Here is a 21408-nt window from a genome sequence, read left to right on the forward strand (position 1 = left end):
AGAGACTTTTTCCAGGGCAGAAATGGCTAATAACAAGGAGCATAATTTTAAGATAATTGAAGGCTAAAGTGTGGGCAGGATGTTAGAGGCAAGTTGTTTTTAAAAAAGTGGCGAGTGTGTGGGGTGGTGATACAGGTAGATATGTTAGGGACAATATAAGCAAATCTTTGATGGGCACATGGATGATAGAAAAATGGAAGGCTACATGGGAGGGAATCTTAGAGTAGTTTAAAAGGTTGACAAGTGATCATGGGCCAAAGGGCCTGTACTGTGCTGTAGTGTTCTATGTTTATTTATGTTTAAATTTAAAGGACTCTGAGTGATCACATGAAAAATGTCAGAGGTAGTCATGAATTCACCTTCTCTGTAACATAGTAAAACAAAAAACTGAAGAAAAACTGAATACATAAATGGTTCAATTATTTATTTCAAACATTTATGTACAGCATTCTGTCCCTCCACACAGAAAACATTCACTTAAAAAAAACAAAATATTCAAACTATTCCTGGCGATTTGGCATGCATTAGGCTCAACAATTTGAGCATAGTAAAATTAATAAAGCAAGCATCAATTTTTTTCATCTTTTGCTACATGTTCAACATTCATTTTGTTTTACAAAATAACCATAAAAAGTGCAAATTTGTTCTTGGAAGTCATTTCCAGCTCAAATTCTCATCCATAGGATAAGACATGAGAACTGAAGTCTTTGAGATAGATAACTTTTTTTACAAGTTGGTCAACTCAACAATCAATTCTGTTTCAACAACTGACAAATATATCCCATGTAACAAATGTCAGAACTGCAAGTGAACTTGGCCAAAGATCTCTTATGACTGAAGATCAATTCTTGGCAAAGTACTTTGTATAGTATAGCTTCTGATGGAATGACAGAATTAAACAGTTAATGAGAAGTCCTGATAGTTTTTTCTGAAATACATCACCAGGATCTCATCTCTCCAGTTCAATGATTCTTGAATATTAAACTACAACAAACCTCCTGTAAAGGAGCGTTACAATAAAATATTGACCTACTGTTATTTTAAAAATATACTTATGAAATTTACAAGCTTTAAACTTTGCAAAGACTGTTCCCATCTACAGATTTTTACAATTAGAAGTCAGTGAAATCTCAAGTTACTGCATCAAGTGCTTTTCGTTATTGCTTAAAATAAAAAGCAATGTCTTTTGCTTCGGGGAAAAAGCCACAATTTGTTTGTCTGATTTTCTATAAATTGAAGATGCAGCTATGCAACAGAAACCAAACATTGCGAGTCATGTTGCATAATTATGTGAAGCAGAGATGTATTCCAGGAGCACATAGACTATGTGGGTATATCCGGAGCAGCCTTGTAGCACTGCCTCTGAAAGACTCCCCACCACTACTGCTCACCAACAAACCAAGAGATAATTGATGAGTGATCTCACCACCTTCCGGTTTCTCCAGTTCAATCAAACAGGGAACCAAACAGGAACAACTGTAGGGACATTTCTAAACCTGACGATCAGATGCTGTGTGTCTGAACATTTTAATTCTTCCCAGTTTCATGTAGGCTGGGTGGCACAAATGCCAAGCCTGAAATTAGTCTGTGTCCAATCTTTATTCTACAACCTTTATTGTGAACCTGCATAAATTATTAGTTTTCAGCACTTCCATGGAACAAAATAAACTTTTGGACTGATAATTTATGATATTAAACCAAAGTCTTCACTAAGCATCGATAAGGTCTCATTATAGTGAACAGTTAATCTGAATGGATTGCACCACCTGTAACAGGTAACCTTCCAGGAATCTGAATGTAAGTAGAATGACTGTCTGAGAGAGAAAGGTTGGGGATGAGTTCCACACACCTGTCATCAAATAGACTATGCAGAAAAAGAGACTAATAAACCAGTTCTTTAAATTGGAGCAACTACCAGTGGTACAGGAAATATGAGACTAGATCGATGTCAAAAATACACAAATAAATCTCTTGGTCTGGATCAGAAACTGATTTGAAAATGTATGATGTTGCCCTATAAATGGTGTATTCCCTTCAACCCCCAAAAAGGTTGTGGACTCCTTTAATCAGCTGACCTTGTTCCAATAGGCAACAACTAACTTTTCAAATCCATACAATGGACTTGACCAAATGGTTGAGCCTCATTCTCCAGCAGGCATCTCTGCACAGAGAATACCACCTCTCTCAATCATTAGCTCTCTCCACCCAACTTCGCAAAACACATTGTTTAAGTGACATGCTGCCTATTCCTGGCCAGCAGAAGTGCTGCCATTCATTTAAGAATGATTAAATGATGGGGACACTGGAATGCTCAAGAATTTAAGTTAGCAAGAGAATGGTTACTAGCACAAGTAAGCTGGAGATGATGGAAAGCTTGCATTATTAGCATTTGGGATCAGAGTCTCACATTCTGTAGGCAATAGTCAGGATGAGATTGAAGATAAAATATTGGTGAGTGCATGACATTAACTGTATGGGATGGCAGGTGAAGCTGGTTCAACCATCAAGATAGCTTGTTTTCCAGCTGGTTTGTTAACTGCATAAAGCTCTGTTCACAGTGAATTTGCCTGCAGGACTACACAGATCTTGAAAAACAAGAAACTGCAGATGATGGAAATCAAATTTAACAACAGATACTGGTTAGACAGCTGTGGAGAGAGAAGCAGAATCATGCTTCAGATCAACGGTCATCCACCGAACCTCAACAGCTCTGCTCTTCACGTGGATACTTCTAGTACTGAGTTCTTATTATCACAAGATGGGTCTGGTGGGAAATGACATGCAACAATCAAGTGTGGGCCTCCTCCCTCACAGTGGATTTATTTCTGACACAGGCCATACCCAGAAATTCACACACACGACGTTGCCCCCTCCATCACACCAACTTCCATTATTGTGCATTTCTCAACTTCAGCAATCTCACACCAGCCTCAAAACATGGGGGGGGGGGGGGGTTCCTGAATAAATAAACCATTTATTATGTGCAACCAGATCAGTTATGTTTTCAGTCTTGGGAGGGGATGAGTGCGACTCCTGAGTACGTGACAACGCCTACTTGGGTCACTTCCAACCGGCTAACACATCCAAGTGTGAGATAGTGAATGCAAGATCAGTACATGAAGAGGGTTCAGATATTAGCTCCATGCCAGAACCAGCCACAGACACCAACACTAATCACTCCCGTCCCCAGAGGCACTAGGTAACATCACTACCCACGACACTCACTGCATTTGGTGCTGCAGTTGCGTCTTTTGCTCACGATTCAGCCAGTGATTCTCTATATGTACAAAAGTAAACATTTACTTGCATTGTTTTTTTTTATTAAATTGTGATAAACACGCACCTTCTTCAAATCTAGATACTACTCTACACTATGACTCAGTCAGGGAGTGCAGCCAGAGATCTATCAGAGTGAGCCAACACATATCTAGTTTCCCTTTGTTCCTTCCCCTGCCCAGCGTTCCAAGTCCACGCCAGCCTTGCCCACTATGCAAAGCTGCTGGAGCTGAGGCATTGGAACTTATCCCGCAGCGTCTGTACAATGTTCTGCTGGCCAGGGGAGGGCTCCCGCCAGAGGTAGTGGCTCAGCTGGTTAGGCTCGGTCAGCGTAGACAAGGAGCCAGATGCTCTGGGGCTGCAGGAGGTACTGCTCTGGGGAGCCTGTGGCCCAGGCCCCGCCATGGCACCAGCTGGCAGAAGGGCGTCAGCGGCCAGGCTGCCCTCGTCCAGCTCCTCATAGTCCTCATCCTCAGAGCGAATCTCCACATAGTCCTCATCATCCTCGCCTGCATCATTGAAGTTAGCCAGGTAGTTTTGTGTTGCCGAGCGGGCATCCAGTGCCGGGGTGCTGCCCGCCAGCACCACTTGCCGGGGATCCTGCAGCGTCAGTTTGGGCCGCTCAGCTTCCAGTACCAGCCCAGCTGAAGTGGCCCCAGCACCACAGTCAGTGGCTGCCACCGAGGGAGAGGACAGTGACACACCCCTCGCCCCAGCCTCCCTCCATCCCAGCGTCTGGCAGCCACGCAGCGCCGAGCAGCCAGGACCATTGGGCGGTATGACTAGGGCACTCCAGCGTTGCTCTGGGGGGTGGCCAGCAGCCATGGAGGGGGATGAGCCAGCTAACCCTCCCCTGGTCTGCAGGCATCCTCCCGCTCCCTGTGTGGAGTATTTAGCTGTCAGCTCCTGGATGTCTGGCCAGCCCACAAAGTCTGCCAGCTCCCCATTGCTGTAGGTGGAGTGGAGCAGCCAGTCTTCGACGTCCAGGCTGTGCCCACGGGAGCTGCAGGCAGACAGTAGGCCTTGGGGGGAGCCCCGTGACCACCCCTCGCTGTCCATCGATGCCATCGAAGATCTGGGGGGAGTTTCCCGGAAAAGGAGCTGGTCGTACAGCTGGGAGTATTCGGCAATCCGAGCTCCTGAGAGAAAAGAATGGGAAAAGTCATTAAACAGAAGTAAGACCCACTTTGTAAATGACACACTGAAGGTGAAATGCCACAATATGCTGCCATTGTCCCTTTGAAATTTACAATCTGCTGGCAAAACTCAATGGATCAGGCAGCCTCTGAGAAGTAAATGCAGAAGTCCAGATGACCCAAACATCAGCCGTCCATTTCCTGTGCCCGACCCTTTGAGCTTCCAGAGACATCTGGGAGGCACCAGAGACGAGAGATATTGGAAGCTGGAGCAACAAATAAGATGTTGGAGAAGGCAGCTGGCAGGGTCTGGGGACAGTTTTTGTTTCCAGTGAAGATCTATTTGAACCCCAGCAACCTGCTTGTTTCTCAAACTCCAGCACCTGTGGTTAACTGTCTCTGAAGTTTATCACGTCTGCTAACTTAAGAATACTGTATTTCCATTGGAAAATTTAAAGGACTATTAAAAATAATTAGCATGACCCTTATTCCAATTCCTCACACAATATTTCTGCCTAAGGTGGATGTAATGCATCACCAGAGTTAATGGATTTTTAAGCTTTCCTAGTTCCAAAACACACTTGTACCTCCCTACACAAATTTCCATCTACCACAATCCATGAGTGGATTTGGAATATTCACCTTCCTTCTCCACATTCAAACTCTGCCCTGGACGGTCCCAAGCCCAGCTATGAAAGGGGGGGGTTGAGCAAGGAAGGGGCTCCCAGCAACTCCATTCCATAAAAACCCAGGGCTACAGTAATGCCAGAAGAAGCGCGAGACTTCATCCCTGGCAGAGGAACAGTCTTTACCTAAAAGATGTATGAAATTATCAACCTTCTATCATCCACGGCAAAAGAGAGGCCTGCCAAAGAGCACCAGGCAACGCGATCTTAAAGCTGACACCAAGAAGATGGGCTATACCTGGACGTAGCTTGAAAAACTGGCCCAGGACAGAGGACTCTGACGAGCTACTGTTGGCAGCCTATGCCCAGCAGGGGTGACAGGGTTTACCTCCACATTCAGTGTGCTAATCTGAATTGATGCAGGTAGAATTATTTAGTTGTGTGTACAGTTTGGAAACTTACTTAATAGAGTAACCAACTTGTTCTTCATTTTATGAAATGCTAGCTTGGTTTGTGTTCACTCACATCACTTCATGCCTCCTGAAAATAAACCGTACATCTGCACAGGGGACTGAGAACATCAGCTCTGCCTCAATCTCAGTAAATGTGATCAAAGAAATGCCAAGAAAGAACAATTAACACCAGGAAATGTTATGAGATTAACCGCCACTGCTTGGTGCAAAGGAACCTGACAACATTTATGCAGGAAAGTGGTTCCTGCAATGAAAAACATCAGCTGTGATCTTGCTGAAAATATAAGGGGTCAAGTAGCCTATTCTTGTTTCTATATATATTTTTTAAGTTTTACATTCTTAAGCTTAAAAAAATCTGTTGTAAAGATCTCACTGTTCGTGAGTTGTGGATAACAAGTTACCTGATCTGTTTCAAATGATTTGTGGAGTCAGTACTTTTTAACATTACTACAACTTTTGCTGCATACTTTTTCTCTGTTTCTCACAGAGAAATTTGTGTCATGAGAGCAATTTGGATGCAGGCAGGCCAGGGTGTACATATGGACTCACAACAAATCAATTTTACAACTAATGTGGCACAAAATCTGTATTTCCAAACAAAAATGGACTGCTATTGATATCACTACTATAAGTAGTCACCTCGAAGTTGTAGGAGTCGAGTAGCTGGGTGACTGTCAGGAGAAATGTAAATATAGTAGGCAGTTAGAGCAGAGCACACCGATGGCCGTTCCCCTCAAAAATAAGTATACCTCTTTGGATACTTTTGTGGGGGATAACCTCCCACATATGTTAACAAATGAGGGCCGTTTGACCGCTCTTGGACTGTACTGCTTGGAGTTTAGAAGAATGAGCGGGGACCTCAGAGAAACATTTGGAATGTTGAAAGGCATGGATAGAGTGGATGTGACAAAGTTGTTTCCCATGGTGGGGGAAGTCTAGTACAAGAGGACATGACTTGAGGATTGCAGGGTGCCCATTCAGAACAGAGATGCAAAAAAGTTTTTTTATAGCCAGAGGGTGGTGAATCTATGGAATTTGTTGCCATGGGCTGGAGTGGAGGCCAAATCATTGGGTGTATTTAAGGCAGAGATTGATAGGTATCTGAGTAGTCAGGGTATCAAAGGTTATGGTGAGAAGGTGGGGGAGTGGGACTAAAGGGGAGATTGGATTAGCTCATGATGAAATGGCAGAGCAGACTCAAAGGGCCAAATGGCTGGCTTCTGCTCCTTTGTCTTATGGTCTCCCAGGAGAATGCTACGGCAACCAGGTTACAGGCACTGACCATGGGTCTGTGGTGCAGAAGGGAGCGGTAGTGATAGTGAGGGGAACAGACAGGAGATTCTGTGGACGTGAATGGGACACCCAGATGGTACGTCGCCTCCCAGGTGCCAGGGTCAGGGACATCTCAGATTGCGTCCACAACATTTCGGAGAGAGAGGGAGAGCAGCCACATGTCTTGATACATATTGGTACCAATGACATAGCAACTACATCTGTGTGAAGTGCATCCAGCTGCAGCTCCTTGAAGTCCGTGTTAGGGATCTGGGGCAGCAGCTGGATGACCTTCGGCTTGTACAGGAGAGTGAGGAGAAAGATCAATTGGAGTCTTCCTGAAGTTTCAGGAGATGAGTAGCTGGATGTCCACCAGGTGAAATGATAATGTGAAAAGGCAGTTCGTGCTGAGCACCCCATGGCCATTCCCTTCGATAATAAGTATACCACTCTGGATACTGTTGTGGGGGATGACCTCGCAGAGGAACGCCATGGAGACCGGGTTAGTAACATTGAGCATGGGTCCGTGGTGCAGAAGGAAAAGAGGGGCAAGAGAGGAACGGAAGTAATTGGGGGATTCAGTAGTCAGGGGAGCAGACAGGAGATTCTGTGGACGTGAACGGGACATTCGAATGGGGTGTTGTCTCCCAGGTGTCAAGGTCAGGGATGACTTGGATCGCATCCACAGTATTTTATGGTACTGATGACATAGGAAAGAAAAGCAAAGAGGTTCTGAAAAGTGAATTTAGAGAGCTAGGTAGAAAGCTGAGAAGCAGGACCTCCAGGGTAATAATTTCTGGATTGCTGCCTGTGTCACGTGCCAGTGAGGGTAGAAACAGGCTGAGAAGCTGGTGCAGGCGGCAGGGCTTCAAGCTCTTGGATCATTGGGATCTCTTCTGGGGGAGGTATGACTTGTTCAAAACGGACGGGTTGCACCTGAATCCGAGGGGAACCAATATTCTTGTGGGCAGGTTTGATAGAGCTGTTAGGGATGGTTTAAACTAATTTGGCAGGGGGAACTGGAGTGAAAGGACCCAGAATAGGACAGATGGTACAAAAGTAAAGAAACACGCAGCCAGATTGTCAGGAAGGGCAGGCAGGTGATGGGACTTAGTTGAAGCCAACAGGCTGAGTATCAAATCATCAGGGATGCAAAAACAGAAAGGATAGCAAATACGGTACTCAAGGAGTTGTATCTAAATGCACGGAGTATAAGAAATCAGGTGGATAATCCTGTTGCAATATTACAGATTGCCAGGTGTGATGTTGTATCCATCACTGAATGGTGGCTGAAGGATGGTTGTAGTTGGGAACTGAATGTCCAAGGTTACAGGTTATATCAGAGAGATAGGAAGGTAGGCAGAGGGGGTGGTGTGGTTCTATTGGTAAAGAATGGCATCAAATCAGTAGAAAGATGTGACATAGGATTGGAAGATGTTGAATCTCTGTGGGTTGAGTTAAGAAACTGCAAGGGTAAAAGGACATTGATGGGAGTTATATACAGGCTTTCCAACAGCAGCTGGGTGGTGGACCACAGATTACAACAGGAAATAGAAAAGGCATGATAAAAGGGCGATGTTATGGTAGTCATGGGAGATTTTAATATGCAGGTCGATTGGAAAAATTAGGTTAGTAATGGATCTCAACAGGGTGAGTTTGTTGAATGCCTAAGAGATGGTTTTTTAGAGCAATTGTTGTTGAGCCTACTAGGGGATCAGCAATACTGGATTGGGTGTTATGTAATGAACCAGAGATGATTAGGGAGCTTAAGGTACAAGAACTCTTAGGAGACAGTGATCACAATATGACTGAATTCAACTAGAAATTTGATAGGGAGAAAGTAAAGTCTGATGTAGCAATATTTCAGTGGAGTAAAGGAAATTACAGTGGTATGAGAGAGGAGTTGGTCAAAGTAAATTGGAAGGAGCTGATGGCAGGGATGTCAGCAGAGCTGCAATGGTGTTTGTTTCTGGAAAAAATGAGGAAGGTGCAAGATAGATGAATTCCAAAAACAAAGAAATATTTAAATAGCAAAATAGTGCAACTGTGGCTGACAATGAAAGTCAAAGCTATTGTAAAAGCAAAAGAAAGGGCATACAATAAGGCAAGAATTAGTGGGAAGATAGAGGATTGCAAAGTTTTTAAAAACCTACAAAGAGCAACTTTAAATAAATCACTACAAGGGAAAAGATGAAATATGAAAGCAAGCTAGCAAATAATATCAAAGTGGATAGTAAAAGTTTTTTCAAGTATATTAAAAATAAAAGAGAAATTAGAATGGATATAATGGATAGAATGGGCCGCTAGAAAATGAGGCAGGATAAATAATAATGGGGACAAGGAGATGGCTGATGAACTAATTGAGTATTTTGCATCAGTGTTCACTGTGGAAAACAATGGGAGTATGCCTGATGTTGTAGTGTGTGAAGGAAGTGGGTGCAGTTACTATTACAAGAGAGAAGGTGCTAAAAAAACTGAAAGACCTAAAAGGTACATAAGTCGCCCAGACCAGATGAACTGCACCTGAGAGTTCTGTAAGAGGTAGCATTAGAGATTGTAGTGGCATCTGAAATGATCTTTCAAAAATCATTGGACTCTGGTATGGTGCCAGAGGACTGGAAAATTGCAAATGTCACTCCACTCTTTAAGAAAGGAGGAAGGCAGTAGAGAGGAAATTATAGACCAGTTAGCCTGACCTCAGTGGTTGGGAAGATGTTAGAGTCAGTTGTTAAGGATGAATTGATGGAGTACTCAATGACACAAGACAAGAAAGTCAGCATGGTTTCCTTCTGGGAAAATCCTGCCTGACAAAACTGTTGGAATTCTTTGAGGAGATTACAAGTAGGATAGATAAAGGGGATGCAGTGGATGTTGTATATTTGGACTTTCAGAAGGCCTTTGACAAGGTGCCACACACCAGGCTGCTTACCAAGTTAAGAGCCCAAGGTATTACAGGAAAGTTACTGACATGGTTAGAGCATTGGCTGATTGGTAGGAGGCAACATGTGGGATTAAAAGGATCCCTGTCTGGTTGGCTGCCAGTGACTTGTGGGTGTTCCACAGGGGTCGGTGTTGGGACCACTTCTTTTTATGCCGTATATAAATGATTTAGATGATGAAATAGATGGCTTTGTTGCCAAGTTTGCAGATGATACGAAGATTGGTGGAGGGGCAGGTAGTGTTGAGGAAACAGATAGGATGCAGAAGGACTTAAGACAGATTAGGAGAATGGACAAGAAAGTGGCAAATGACATACAATATTGGACAATGCATGGTCATGCACTTTGGTAGTAGAAATAAAAGTGCAAACTATTTTCCAGCATCTGCAGGTTTCCTTGTGTTTGCGTTTTTAAGTTAGACTATTTTCCAAATGGGGAGAAAATTCAAAAATCTGGAATGCGAAGGGACTTGGAAGTCCTTGTGCAGAATACCCTAAAGGTTAACTTGCAGGTAGAGTCAATGGTGAGGAAGGAAAATGCCATGTTAGCATTCATTTCAAGAGGTCAAGAATACATGAGCAAAGATGTGATGCTGAGGCTTTATAAGGCACTGGGGAGGACTCATCTTGAGTATTGTGAACAGTTTTGGGCCCCTCATCTTAGAAAAGATGTGCTGGCGTTGGAGAGGGTCCAGAGGAGGTTCACAAAGATAATTCCAAGAATGAAAGGGTTATCATACATTTGATGGCTCTGGGTGTATACCCACTGAAATTCAGCAGGATGGGGGGGGGGGAAGAGAGAGAGAATCTCAATAGACAATAGGTGCAGAAGTAGACCATTCGGCCCTTCCAGCCTGCACTGCCATTTTGAGATCATGGCTGATCATCTACTATCAATACTCGGTTCCTGCCTTGTCCCCATATCCCTTGATTCCCCTATCCATGAGATACCTATCTAGCTCCTTCTTGAAAGCATCCAGAGAATTGGCCTCCACTGCCTTCCGAGGCAGTGCATTCCAGACCCCCACAACTCTCTGGGAGAAGAAGTTTTTCCTTAGCTCTATCCTAAATAACCTACCCCTTATTCTCAAACCATGCCCTCTGGTACTGGACTCTCCCAGCATCTGGAACATATTTCCTGCCTCTATCTTGTCCAATCCCTTAATAATCTTATATGTTTTAATCAGATCCCCTCTCAATCTCCTTAATTCCAGTGTGTACAAGCCCAGTCTCTCTAACCTCTCTGCATAAGACAGTCCAGACATCCCAGGAATTAACCTCGTGAATCTACACTGCACTTCCTCTACAGCCAGGATGTCCTTCCTTAACCCTGGAGACCAAAACTGTACACAATACTCCAGGTGTGATCTCACCAGGGCCCTGTACAAATGCCAGAGGATTTCCTTGCTCTTGTACTCAATTCCCTTTGTAATAAAGGCCAACATTCCATTAGCCTTCTTCACTGCCTGCTGCACTTGCTCATTCATCTTCAGTGACTGATGAACAAGGACTCCTAGATCTCTTTGTATTTCTCCCTTACCTAACTCTACACCGTTCAGATAATAATCTGCCTTCCTGTTCTTACTCCCAAGTAAATAACCTCACACTTATTCACATTAAATGTCATCTGCCAAGTATCTGCCCACTCACCCAGCCTATCCAAGTCACCCTGAATTCTCCTAATATCCTCATCACATGTCACACTGCCACCCAGCTTAGTATCATCAGCAAACTTGCTGATGTTATTATCAATGCCTTCACCTAAATCGTTGACGTAAGTGGTAAACAGCTGTGGTCCCAATACCGAGCCCTGTGGCACCCCACTAGTCACCACCTGCCATTCCGAGAAACACCCATTCACTGTTAACCTTTGCTTTCTATCTGCCAACCAGTTTTCTATCCATGTCAATGTCTTCCCCCCGATGCCCTGAGCTTTGATTTTACCCACCAATCTCCTATGTGGGACCTTATCAAATGCCTTCTGAAAATCGAGGTACACTACATCCACTGGATCTCGACTAACTTCCTGGTTACATCCTTGAAAAACTCCAACAGATTAGTCAAGCATGGTAAATCCATGCTGGCTCAGCCCAATCCTATCACTGCTATCTAGATATGCCACTATTTCATCCTTAATAATGGACTCTAGCATCTTCCCCACCACCGATGTCAGGCTGACAGGTCGATAGTTCTCTGTTTTCTCCCTCACTACTTCCTTAAAAAATGGGATAACATTAGCCATCCTGAGGATTGGAGAATGATCCTGAATCTAAGGAACATTGGAAAATGATTGCCAATGCATCCGCAATTTCCAGGGCCACCTCCTTTAGTACCCTAGGATGCAGACCATCTGGACCTGGGGATTTGTCAGCCTTCAGTTCCATCAGTCTTCTCATCACCGTTTCCTTCCTAATGTCAACATTTCATTTCCTCTGTTACCCTATGTCCTTGGCCCATCCATACATCTGGGAGATTGCTTGTGTCTTCCCTAGTGAAGACAGGTCTAAAGTACTAATTAAATTCCTCTGCCATTTCTCTGTTTCCCATAACAATTTCACCCAATTCATTCTTCAAGGGCCCAACATTGTTCTTAACTATCTTCTTTCTCTTCACATACCTAAAAAAGCTTTTGCTATCTTCCTTTATATTGTTGAAAGGCCTAGACAGAGTAGATATGTAAAGGATGTTTCCCATGGTGGGAGAGTCTAGGACAGGAGGATACAGCCTCAGGATAGAGGGGCACCCTTTCAAAACAGACATGCGGAGAAATTTCTTTAGCCAAAGAGTGGTGAATTTGTGGAATTTGCTGCCATTGCAACTGTGATGGTCAGGTCATTGGGTGTATTTAAGGCAGATTCTTGATTGGACATGGCATCAAAGGTTATGGGGAGAAGGCTGGGAACTGGGGTTGAGGAGGAGAGAAAAAGAAAGGATTAACCATGGTTGACTGGCGGAGCAGACTCGATGGGCCAGATGGCCTGATCCTGCTCCTCTGTCTTATGGTCTATCACACACAAAATGCTGGAAGAGCTCAGCAGATCAAGCACATCCATGGAAAGGAATAAAAAGTCAGCATTTCAGGTCGAGGCTCTTCATCAGGACTCAGCCCGAAACATCAACTCTTTATTCATTTCCATAGAGGCTGCCTGAGCTTCTAAGTTCCTTCAGCATTTTGTGCACATTACTTTAAATTTCCAGCATCTGCAGAATCTCATCCATTTATGATTCACTGCAGATAAAGTCGTTTTGCACCACAATGGACTTGGGTTTTACTGTTCTAATTGTGTTCTTCCTTGTAAAAATTATATGTAACTTTTTTCCGTTGTGAATGCTGCTTATCTGATGCGATGTGCTTATGCTGCTGCTCCAGGTAAGCTGTTTGCTGAACCTGTGCATATGTGTACTCATGCATATGACAATAAGCTCAACTTTGACATAAGGAGCTTTGGAAGAAATCACACTCTCCCAACTTAAAGCAGGATATATTCAATCGAAATACTAGTGGAAAATAGTTGCATCGAATCTGTGAGGCTTTCTTTAATCTGAGTCACTGACAGCCACAGTCAGCAGGCTTTACTGACCGCTGAATGACTCAATTTTGTCCCATTGGTCTTGGAAACAGCGTTGTCCCCACATGTTCCTTTATGACATCCTCTCTGGAGATTGTGAGTAGATGTCGATTGGTGCCCCAGACTACAATTGGGATGTGTTAGATCTGATAGTATATTCACTCGCACCCTCCTTTTCCTACCTTTCCACTGCACAGAGTTTAGAAATACTGTACAATACACCACAAAACCCCCGAGAATGGTAAAAGGAAACAGAGTGGGTTTAACAGCCAGTGAGGTGCCAAACACAGCTCAGTTGACTGCACTCACACGCAAGCTCCACCCCAGAGACCCGAGCACCAATTCCAGAATAGATATTAAAGTGAAGGCATGGGCAGCAGGAGTTTGGTTGGGGGTAATGAAGCGGCAGGCAGGCAAAGACAGGTTTAGAGAGCATCTTGGTAGCACATTAGCTGAGAAAATATAGAAACATACAAGACTCCTGCCCTGCCTCTGGACAGAATTTTGTCTTTCCATTTGGGATTGGGTTGGAGGAAGGTAGAGGGAGGAGAAAAGGATTCTGGTCAGAGGAAATTTAGAAGATTGTCAGTTGTCAAGACAAAACAGATAAATGATAACCAAGTGTTTAAAAAAGTGATTGTCAGGAAGAAGCCATTTCTACAAGAGTATATACAACAGCATGGTGACCAACATCACCCTCTCATACGGCACGGCACATAATGATAATGAATGAGGCAGGCAAGGAAATGAAGGGCAAAACTGGAAATACACAGCCTCTGTAATGAGAAATGAATTAATGGTACAAGTATTAACGTGAATGACAATTGCCATGGCAGATTCATGCTTACAAAGTTATTTATGTTGGAATTTATTTATGTTGGAATTTATTTATAGTTAGAAGTAACAAAATGGAAAAGTGGGGTAGTCCTGATGAAGGGAGTGGACGGGGCAAGGAGTTAAGAAGATGCTCAACACTGAGAATTGCAGATACGTTAAACAGTGGGTGGGAAGACTGTATGCTGGCCTTCTCTACAAGTACAGAGAAAAGTTTTCCTACTGCAATGGTATACATGTCTTAGTAACAATGTAGTCTGTCCTTGTTCTCTGTCCACAGAACAAAACACTTGTTAAAGAGGGGGTTGACTGGGTTGTTTCCAAGGGAAAAGGGCAGGATTTGTTTTACATGAAGAAGGAAGCAACTAGACCCGTGTCTTTCTCCTTGGAGCAGAGGAGGATGAAAGGCAACTTAATAGAGGCATACAAGATTCTAAGAGGCTCAGATTGAGTGGACAGACAGAGACTTCTTCCCACAGTAGAACTGGCTTCTACGAGGGGCATAATTTTAAGGTGAGTGGAAGAAAGTATGTCAGAAGTATGCTTTTTTTAAACAAAGAATGGTGGGTGGATGGTGCCAGAGGCAGATACAACAGCAGCATAAGAAACTCTTAGACAGGCTCATGGATAATAGAAAATTAGAGTAGTGTGTTGTGGGGGGGGGGGGGGGAAGGTTAGATTGATCTTGGAGGCTAAAAGATCAGCACAACATTGTAGACAGAAAGACCTGAGAGTTAAAATCTTCTACGTATTAATCAGAACTCTTACAGGGCTTGACAGTGTAAATGTAGGGATGCTGCCTCGATAGTTGCTGTCTATAGAATCAGGGTCAAAGATGACCTGGCTAATTAGGAACAGTAAGAAGTTCTGCTTCCAGATGGGAATTCTCTATCCTGGAGGTAGTTCAGCCGGCATCACTGATAGGGTACTTGAGGTAAATATGCTTTTGAAAGATCAGGGAAGTAAAGGCAGCGTGGGAACTGGCACAGAGAAAACAGGCCTGGGGCACATTAGCCAGGATCATTGTTGCATATCAGGGAAAAATAAACTGCAGACACTGGAAATCTGAAACAAACCTGCGGTGGCCGCGGTAGAGCAGCAGTTAGCATGACACGATTACAGCTTGTGGCGCAAGAGTTCAGAGTTCAATTGTGGTAGCGCCTTTAAGGAGTTTGTACATTCTCCCCTGACCGTTTGGGTTTCCTCTGAAAGTCCAAAGATGTACCGATTAGTAATTAATTGGTCATTGCAAATTGTGTTGTGAGTAAGCTTGGGTTAAGGAGGTGGACTGCCGGGCAGTGTGGCTTGTTGGGCTGGAAGGGCCCATTTCACACTGTCTGTCTAAGTAAACAGATAAAACTGAATGGTGGGGCAGGTTTGAGGGGCAATGTTAACTACTTAATTTACTTAGTTTCTCCATATATTCAAGAAGGAATCAGGCAGATTTTAGTATATTTGGGCATCAAAGGGTACAAGGAAGGTGCAGAAACGTAGAATGGGGTAATAGAATGTTTCATTGTAGTGGCAGAGCAGATGGGAAGCCCACGAGTTTTATACTTTGGTGTTCTCGAGATGAGGTGTCGAAGATGATTCTACCCACCAATGGCAGTGCCGCCTTGTTTCTTCTCCTCCAGGATGGCCGCCAGGTCCTTGCACTTCCGCTTGGGCTGGTCGGACGGCGACTGCTCCCCTGCGTTCTTCATCTTCAGAAGCTGGTTGGCTTTCTTGATCTTCTGGCTGTACTGCCGGGCCATGTAGTACACCCTGCGTTTGGTGCGGTCCATGAGGTCCGGCTCTGAGCCGACTGCCTCGGTGCTGCCCGGTGGGCTGTCTGCCTCCAGCCCCTCACCGTCTGCCGAGGCGGCGGCGCTCAGCAGTGAGGCTTCCCCACCCGGCTCGACACCACCGCCGCCGTCGGTCCCCGTGCTGGCACTGCTCAGCCTGGCGGGCTTGTTATCTTCAGCTTCCGCGAGCCCAGGGCTGGCGGCCAGCCGGCGTCTCTGGCCGCCTGGCGCGCCCACATCGTCCTGGTTGACGGGAAAAGCTGCGGGCAGTCGGTCCCGCCTGGTCTCCTCGCTCCTCCTGATGTAGTCCTCCAGGTCATTCCAGATCTCGTCCACCTCCTCCGAGAGCTTGTCAGGCACCGACTCCCGCGATGCCGAGTTGGAGTTGGAGGAGCTGCCCGTCCACGCCGGGCCGCTCTTGACCGGTGACCGGCTGCGCTCCGATGCGTCGTCACCGCTGCCCCGCAGGCTCTCCTCAGAGGCAAAGCCGCCCAGGCCGCAGCAGGCCAAGTCACCGTCCGTGCTCCTTCCCAGGCCCGGGAAGCTGCCTCGGTCGCCACAGACCTCCCAGTCATTCTTCAGCTTCTTGGGGGCCTTCTCAGATGGCGTTGGCCTCCCCTCCATGCACTCCAGCACCGGCAGTTCCCGCTTGGGCGATGCCATGGCAGCAGTTAGGCCCTGGGTCCCCGTGTCTGCCTGGCCTCGGTCTTGCTCTACCAGACCCAGTCGGGGCTGAGCCCGGCCAACATGCTGCTCCCCAGCCGGTGCCTCCGGCCTCACGGCCCGGTGCAGGCTCGCTGACAAGCGGCCTCTGTCGCTCCCAGCTCGGCAGCTGGAGCGGCTCTCTCCAGCGCTGCTGGCCCGCCGGACGATCCTGCAATCTGGGCCACTGGACGGATACTCCCGGGCTGGGTGTCGGTAGCTGGCCGCACCGAGGAACAGGCTCATCGGTGTGGAGTGTAGCTCGGGTGCCGAGGCAGCCGGAACGAACACCTGATAATCACCGCTCCTGCGGGGCGACACTGGGCCAGGGTAGGAGTCCCGGCTGACGCCGGTCTGGGCCCGCTCGGTTCTGGGCCCATCACTGTCCATCCCCCGGATCACATCTTTATCCCACCCTGCAGCAAAGCCCGCCAGCTTGGCACCTTGGCACGCTGAATGAACGGAGAACTGGCGGCTCTCTTTCGCTGTAGGTTTGGACGTAATCTGAAAGGAGAAACAAAAACACCCATTGGTTAGAGGAGGAGCAAAGGTCTCTGATCGCAAGAAAAGGCCGGAACTAAGGGAAGTCAAGGACGGATTTAAAGAGCAAAATCAAGTCTGGGCAACAGTCAGGATGGAAGACAGAACTGTAGAGGTGCTCAGGTTAGCAGCAAATGCAGGATGCTCAATTGACCTAGTTCATACAGACATAAGTGAACGGGGCCGGGGAACAGAGGCAGACGCATTTGTGATGGAGATGATTTGGAGTGGGAACTGAAAAGAAATGAACATAGAAAAATTGTGGATGGTGCAATGAAAATCCGTGGGAAATGAGTGAAGCAAGAAAAATCCCCTCCGCCAACAGATTTCCAAATGGACAATGAACCCATGTACACTACCTCACTATTTTTGTGCTCTTTTTGCACTACTTAAATTTAATTTTACATATATTTCTTACTGTCATTTATAGTTCTTAAAAATTTCGTGTTGCAACCTATTGCTGCCACAAAGCCACAAATTTCACAACATACGCCGGTGATATTAAACAGGATTCTGAAAGGGAGATGATGAACACAAGAGGTTCTGCAGATGCTGGAAATCTGAACAACACACACAAAATGTTGAAGGAACTCAGCAAGTTAGGCAGCATCACATGATATGTGCCTGAGCTGACAATTATCCCCCGTCCAGCATCATTGAAATACAAATTTGCCTTGATTATTTTGTTCACTGCAAGTTCCTACCAGCAAGGGCAGCATCTCCCAACTTAATAAATGGAATCACTTTTCACAAGGTACTAAATTGTGAAGCATATGTATGTCCCAAAGTGGTATATAAAGATCCAATGGAAGCATACAGAAACAGAACAAACTCAATGCTGTTCATCTAACTTGATAATGTTTTTAAAAACTACATTTTATTGCAACCTGAATTAAAAATGCTGCACAGAATGGTTCCGCTGTTGTTACTGCAGTCAACCTTCAGCCACTAGGTGGCACCAAAGCATCACTTTTTGTGTGTTTTGCAGCCAAGTACCAACTCAGACGCAAGAGGTTTGTGACAGTGAAATTCATCCAGTTAATGAAGCAGAAAAACAAAATTCCTCAAACTAAAAAAAAGTTATAAAATGTTTAGTTTTCCCAAGGAAAAAAAAAATCAACTGTGCACAGTAGCATAGCAGTTACTGCAACACTATTATAGTTCAAGGTGGCAGAGTTTGGAGTTCAATTCCAGCGACTTTTCTAAGGAGTCCCTGTACTTCCTCCCTGAGTGCTCCAGTTTCCTCCCTCAGTCCAAAGATACCAAGTAGGTTAATAGGTCATTGTAAATTGTCCTGTGAAGAGGTTAGGGTTAAATCGAGGTTGTCAGGGGTTGCCGAGATGACGTGGCTCTACGAGCTGGAAGGGCCTATTCCACACTGTGTCACTAGATAAATAATCTCACTCATTCTTTCCAATTATTCTCCAACCCAACAACATTGCTCCAATTCTGATCTCATGGGCAATCATATTCACCCCACTATACACAGCCCTGCCTTAGGGAACGGTCAGATTCCCTCCCCAAATCCTTTTCTCCTTCAAGGTCAAGGCCATTACTTCGATCAAGCCTTTGTGTCCCAACATAAGATTTTTGTTTAGAACACAACTGCGCTGCTCCTTGATTACAAACTTATTTTTGGGTGATATTGTTAAATGCAGTACTTATGGTAGCAGCTGCACAGCCTTGCACCCAGCAAACCAGAATGCATTTCTTAGCATGGAAGCAAACAAAGCATGTTTTATAGCAGGATGTTTAACAGCCATTTGTAAATAATTACATAATTCAAGGAGAAACGTAGCGATCCACTTCTCACTTGATGAATGTCTTTTCCAGTTCTGATTGTCAATGGCTGAGCAATGGCTACGACATAAGGAAGCTTTAACTGCTCTTCCTCGAACTGGGACATTTTGTGTTCCACTCAGGGAGAAGACAAGTTCTCCATTGAAAGGTACATCACATCTAACGTGTTGTCTCGCTAAGACACCAGTGGAGGCACAAGAGCCCAGAGATGCTGGAATATGGAGCAACAATCAAGATATTGGAAGGAATTCAACAGGTCAGGCAGCATCTGTGAGGAGAAATGGATAAAGTTTTGGGTAAATATATATAAATAAGGATCTCAACCCAAAACTCAGCTGTCCATTTCCCACCACATTGAGTTTCTCCAGCATCTTGTTTGTTTCTCCAAAACTGCCTCGAGGGAGCACTACTGCAGGAAGAGCTTGAACCGTCTTTTCTTTTCCAGTATTCAACCCCATCATTCTCAGCTTGCAGTGAAAGCACTGGTAAACCACTGGGGCACAGCAAGCATCAATAACATAGATCACAAGTCTGTTAAGAGGATAAAATTCAAATATCATTGGGCATGTATCTGGATAGCAAAAAAAAAAAAAAAAATTCTTCAACCTGTTCAACTTCTTCTTCATCATCAGCATCCGTCTGGTCCAAGGGGTGTAGGTGAAGGCTTCCTTCGAGGTCACTTGGATAGGCTGGCTCCAAGGATTCCCGTGATTGGCTGACAGCATCGCCACAAGATAGCGCATTGGTTTTGCTCTTTGAGTCAAGGGTAGTTTCACTGGATGACACTTCCACAGATGGAGAATAGAGGGATCCTTCAACACTGTTACGCTGTTAGGAGAGGGAAATATCCATCACAAAATGTCTAGACTTTCATCACATTATGAACTTACACCAAGGAAGTAATGAACAAGCTATCCCAGGGAATATTCGATTTCCAAACAGAAGGATAAGCCATAAAAGCAAGTTACTCTTTGAAAATCTCCAAGCTGGCTTGTAGAGAAAATAATTATAAATGCTGAAAAGGGAGAAGATCGTCTCATAAGTCTATGTACAGAATATTTACAAAAATGGATAATACGTATGGGCTGGCTCAGGCTGATTATCACTTCCTCTTATGTGCTAAACAGTTTGGATATTTCCACTAAAACATCACAGATAAAAGAAGAGCATTCAAGAATATTTTAGCCTTTTAGGTAGGTAGATGAATATTCATGAAATGAAGGCTGTGTATCACATGCAGACAAGAGGGATTGGTTTAATTTAGCACCAAACTCAGCACAGACATTGTGTTGAAGAGCTGGTCGACATTTTATGTATCATGATCACCAGCATTCAAACTGGCATGTACTAATCAACTAAATAATTTTTGTCCACTTCTAATGGCAGTAACCTTAGACACAAAAACAAACATGACATCTCAGAGTAATTTTCTTGCTTGAGCCACACCCTGCCCCACTCTATCAGACAAATCTTCAGAAATTGACTGGTCTTTTAACTATCCCGTAGAGAAGCAGTCAAGAGCTCTTAACTGATCTGTGTGAAATTGTTGCTGAAACATGTTGCAATGCCTCTTTTTTTAAATATATTTTTTATATTCAAGCTGGTCCACACCCATTAAGCTTCCCACCCAAAGTGAATTACTTGTATAAAATAATTGGGAAGCTTCAGGATGCCCTCAAGATGTGTCATAACTAATGAATTTTGAATCCTACATCAGAGGCTTGAACCATTTGTGCTGTACTGATGGCATTAGATTAGTTCGACCAGAAAACCCTGTCTACTTTCTCAGACGGTCAGAAAAATCCCAAGGATGATTTCTACAAATAGAAGAGAATAAATACCCTAAGCTATACTTATCATTCAGCTATCTTTGAAACGGTTATCATTACACTGCCGTGTGCACACAGGTGTAATATTTCCTGCAAAGTGAGCTTATTTCAAACTACAGCACTGACTAAAATACTACGGGACATGATGATTATTAAGGCATTTTGCTGTCTCAGCTACATTATATCACCAATGGCTGTAGGAAGATACAATGCATGAAGTTGCGAAATGCACAAGAACAACATAAGGGAGGAGGAACAGAAAATGGAGAGAAATGAGAAACAGGTCACCAGAAGACCCAAACAGATTTTGCCTTCTAAACAAAACCACAAGATATGCACTTTTACAATCTATTACAGATCGCATGGTATTCACTGCCTGCATGGAATGTTCCTAATGGTTGATTAAAATGGCTCAGTACATCAACGGGACACAACTACTGGACCTGGAGACAATCTACAACTCTCAACGTCTACAGCACGCTCGTAACATCATTGAAGACCCATCCTATCCCTGTTCAATTGGCAGGAGATACAGAAACATCTCGGTCACGGGAGTGAGACTGAACCAACTTCTTCCTGAGGGCAGTCGTGCAGCCGAATAACGAACGCTACAAGTCACTTGTTGCATG

General features: G+C 44.6%; 1 protein-coding gene across 5 annotated transcripts in view; it reads right to left on the bottom strand.

The window, feature by feature from the left end:
* Positions 1-409: 409 nt before the first annotated feature.
* Positions 410-21408, bottom strand: part of LOC132403079 (pleckstrin homology domain-containing family G member 1-like) — a 193291-nt gene continuing 172292 nt past the window's right edge. For all 5 annotated transcript variants that reach the window (XM_059986348.1, XM_059986345.1, XM_059986347.1 and 2 more), the window contains 3 exons: positions 19557-19778; positions 15725-17114; positions 410-4415 (listed from right to left, as the gene is read on the bottom strand). In XM_059986348.1, the coding sequence (XP_059842331.1) occupies positions 3487-4415; positions 15725-17114; positions 19557-19778 (2541 nt within the window). In that variant the 3' untranslated portion in view covers positions 410-3486. The remainder of the gene's footprint in view (positions 4416-15724; positions 17115-19556; positions 19779-21408) is intronic.

The sequence above is a fragment of the Hypanus sabinus genome, chromosome 12 (genome assembly GCF_030144855.1).
Source record: "Hypanus sabinus isolate sHypSab1 chromosome 12, sHypSab1.hap1, whole genome shotgun sequence".
Classification (NCBI taxonomy): Eukaryota; Metazoa; Chordata; class Chondrichthyes; order Myliobatiformes; family Dasyatidae; genus Hypanus; species Hypanus sabinus.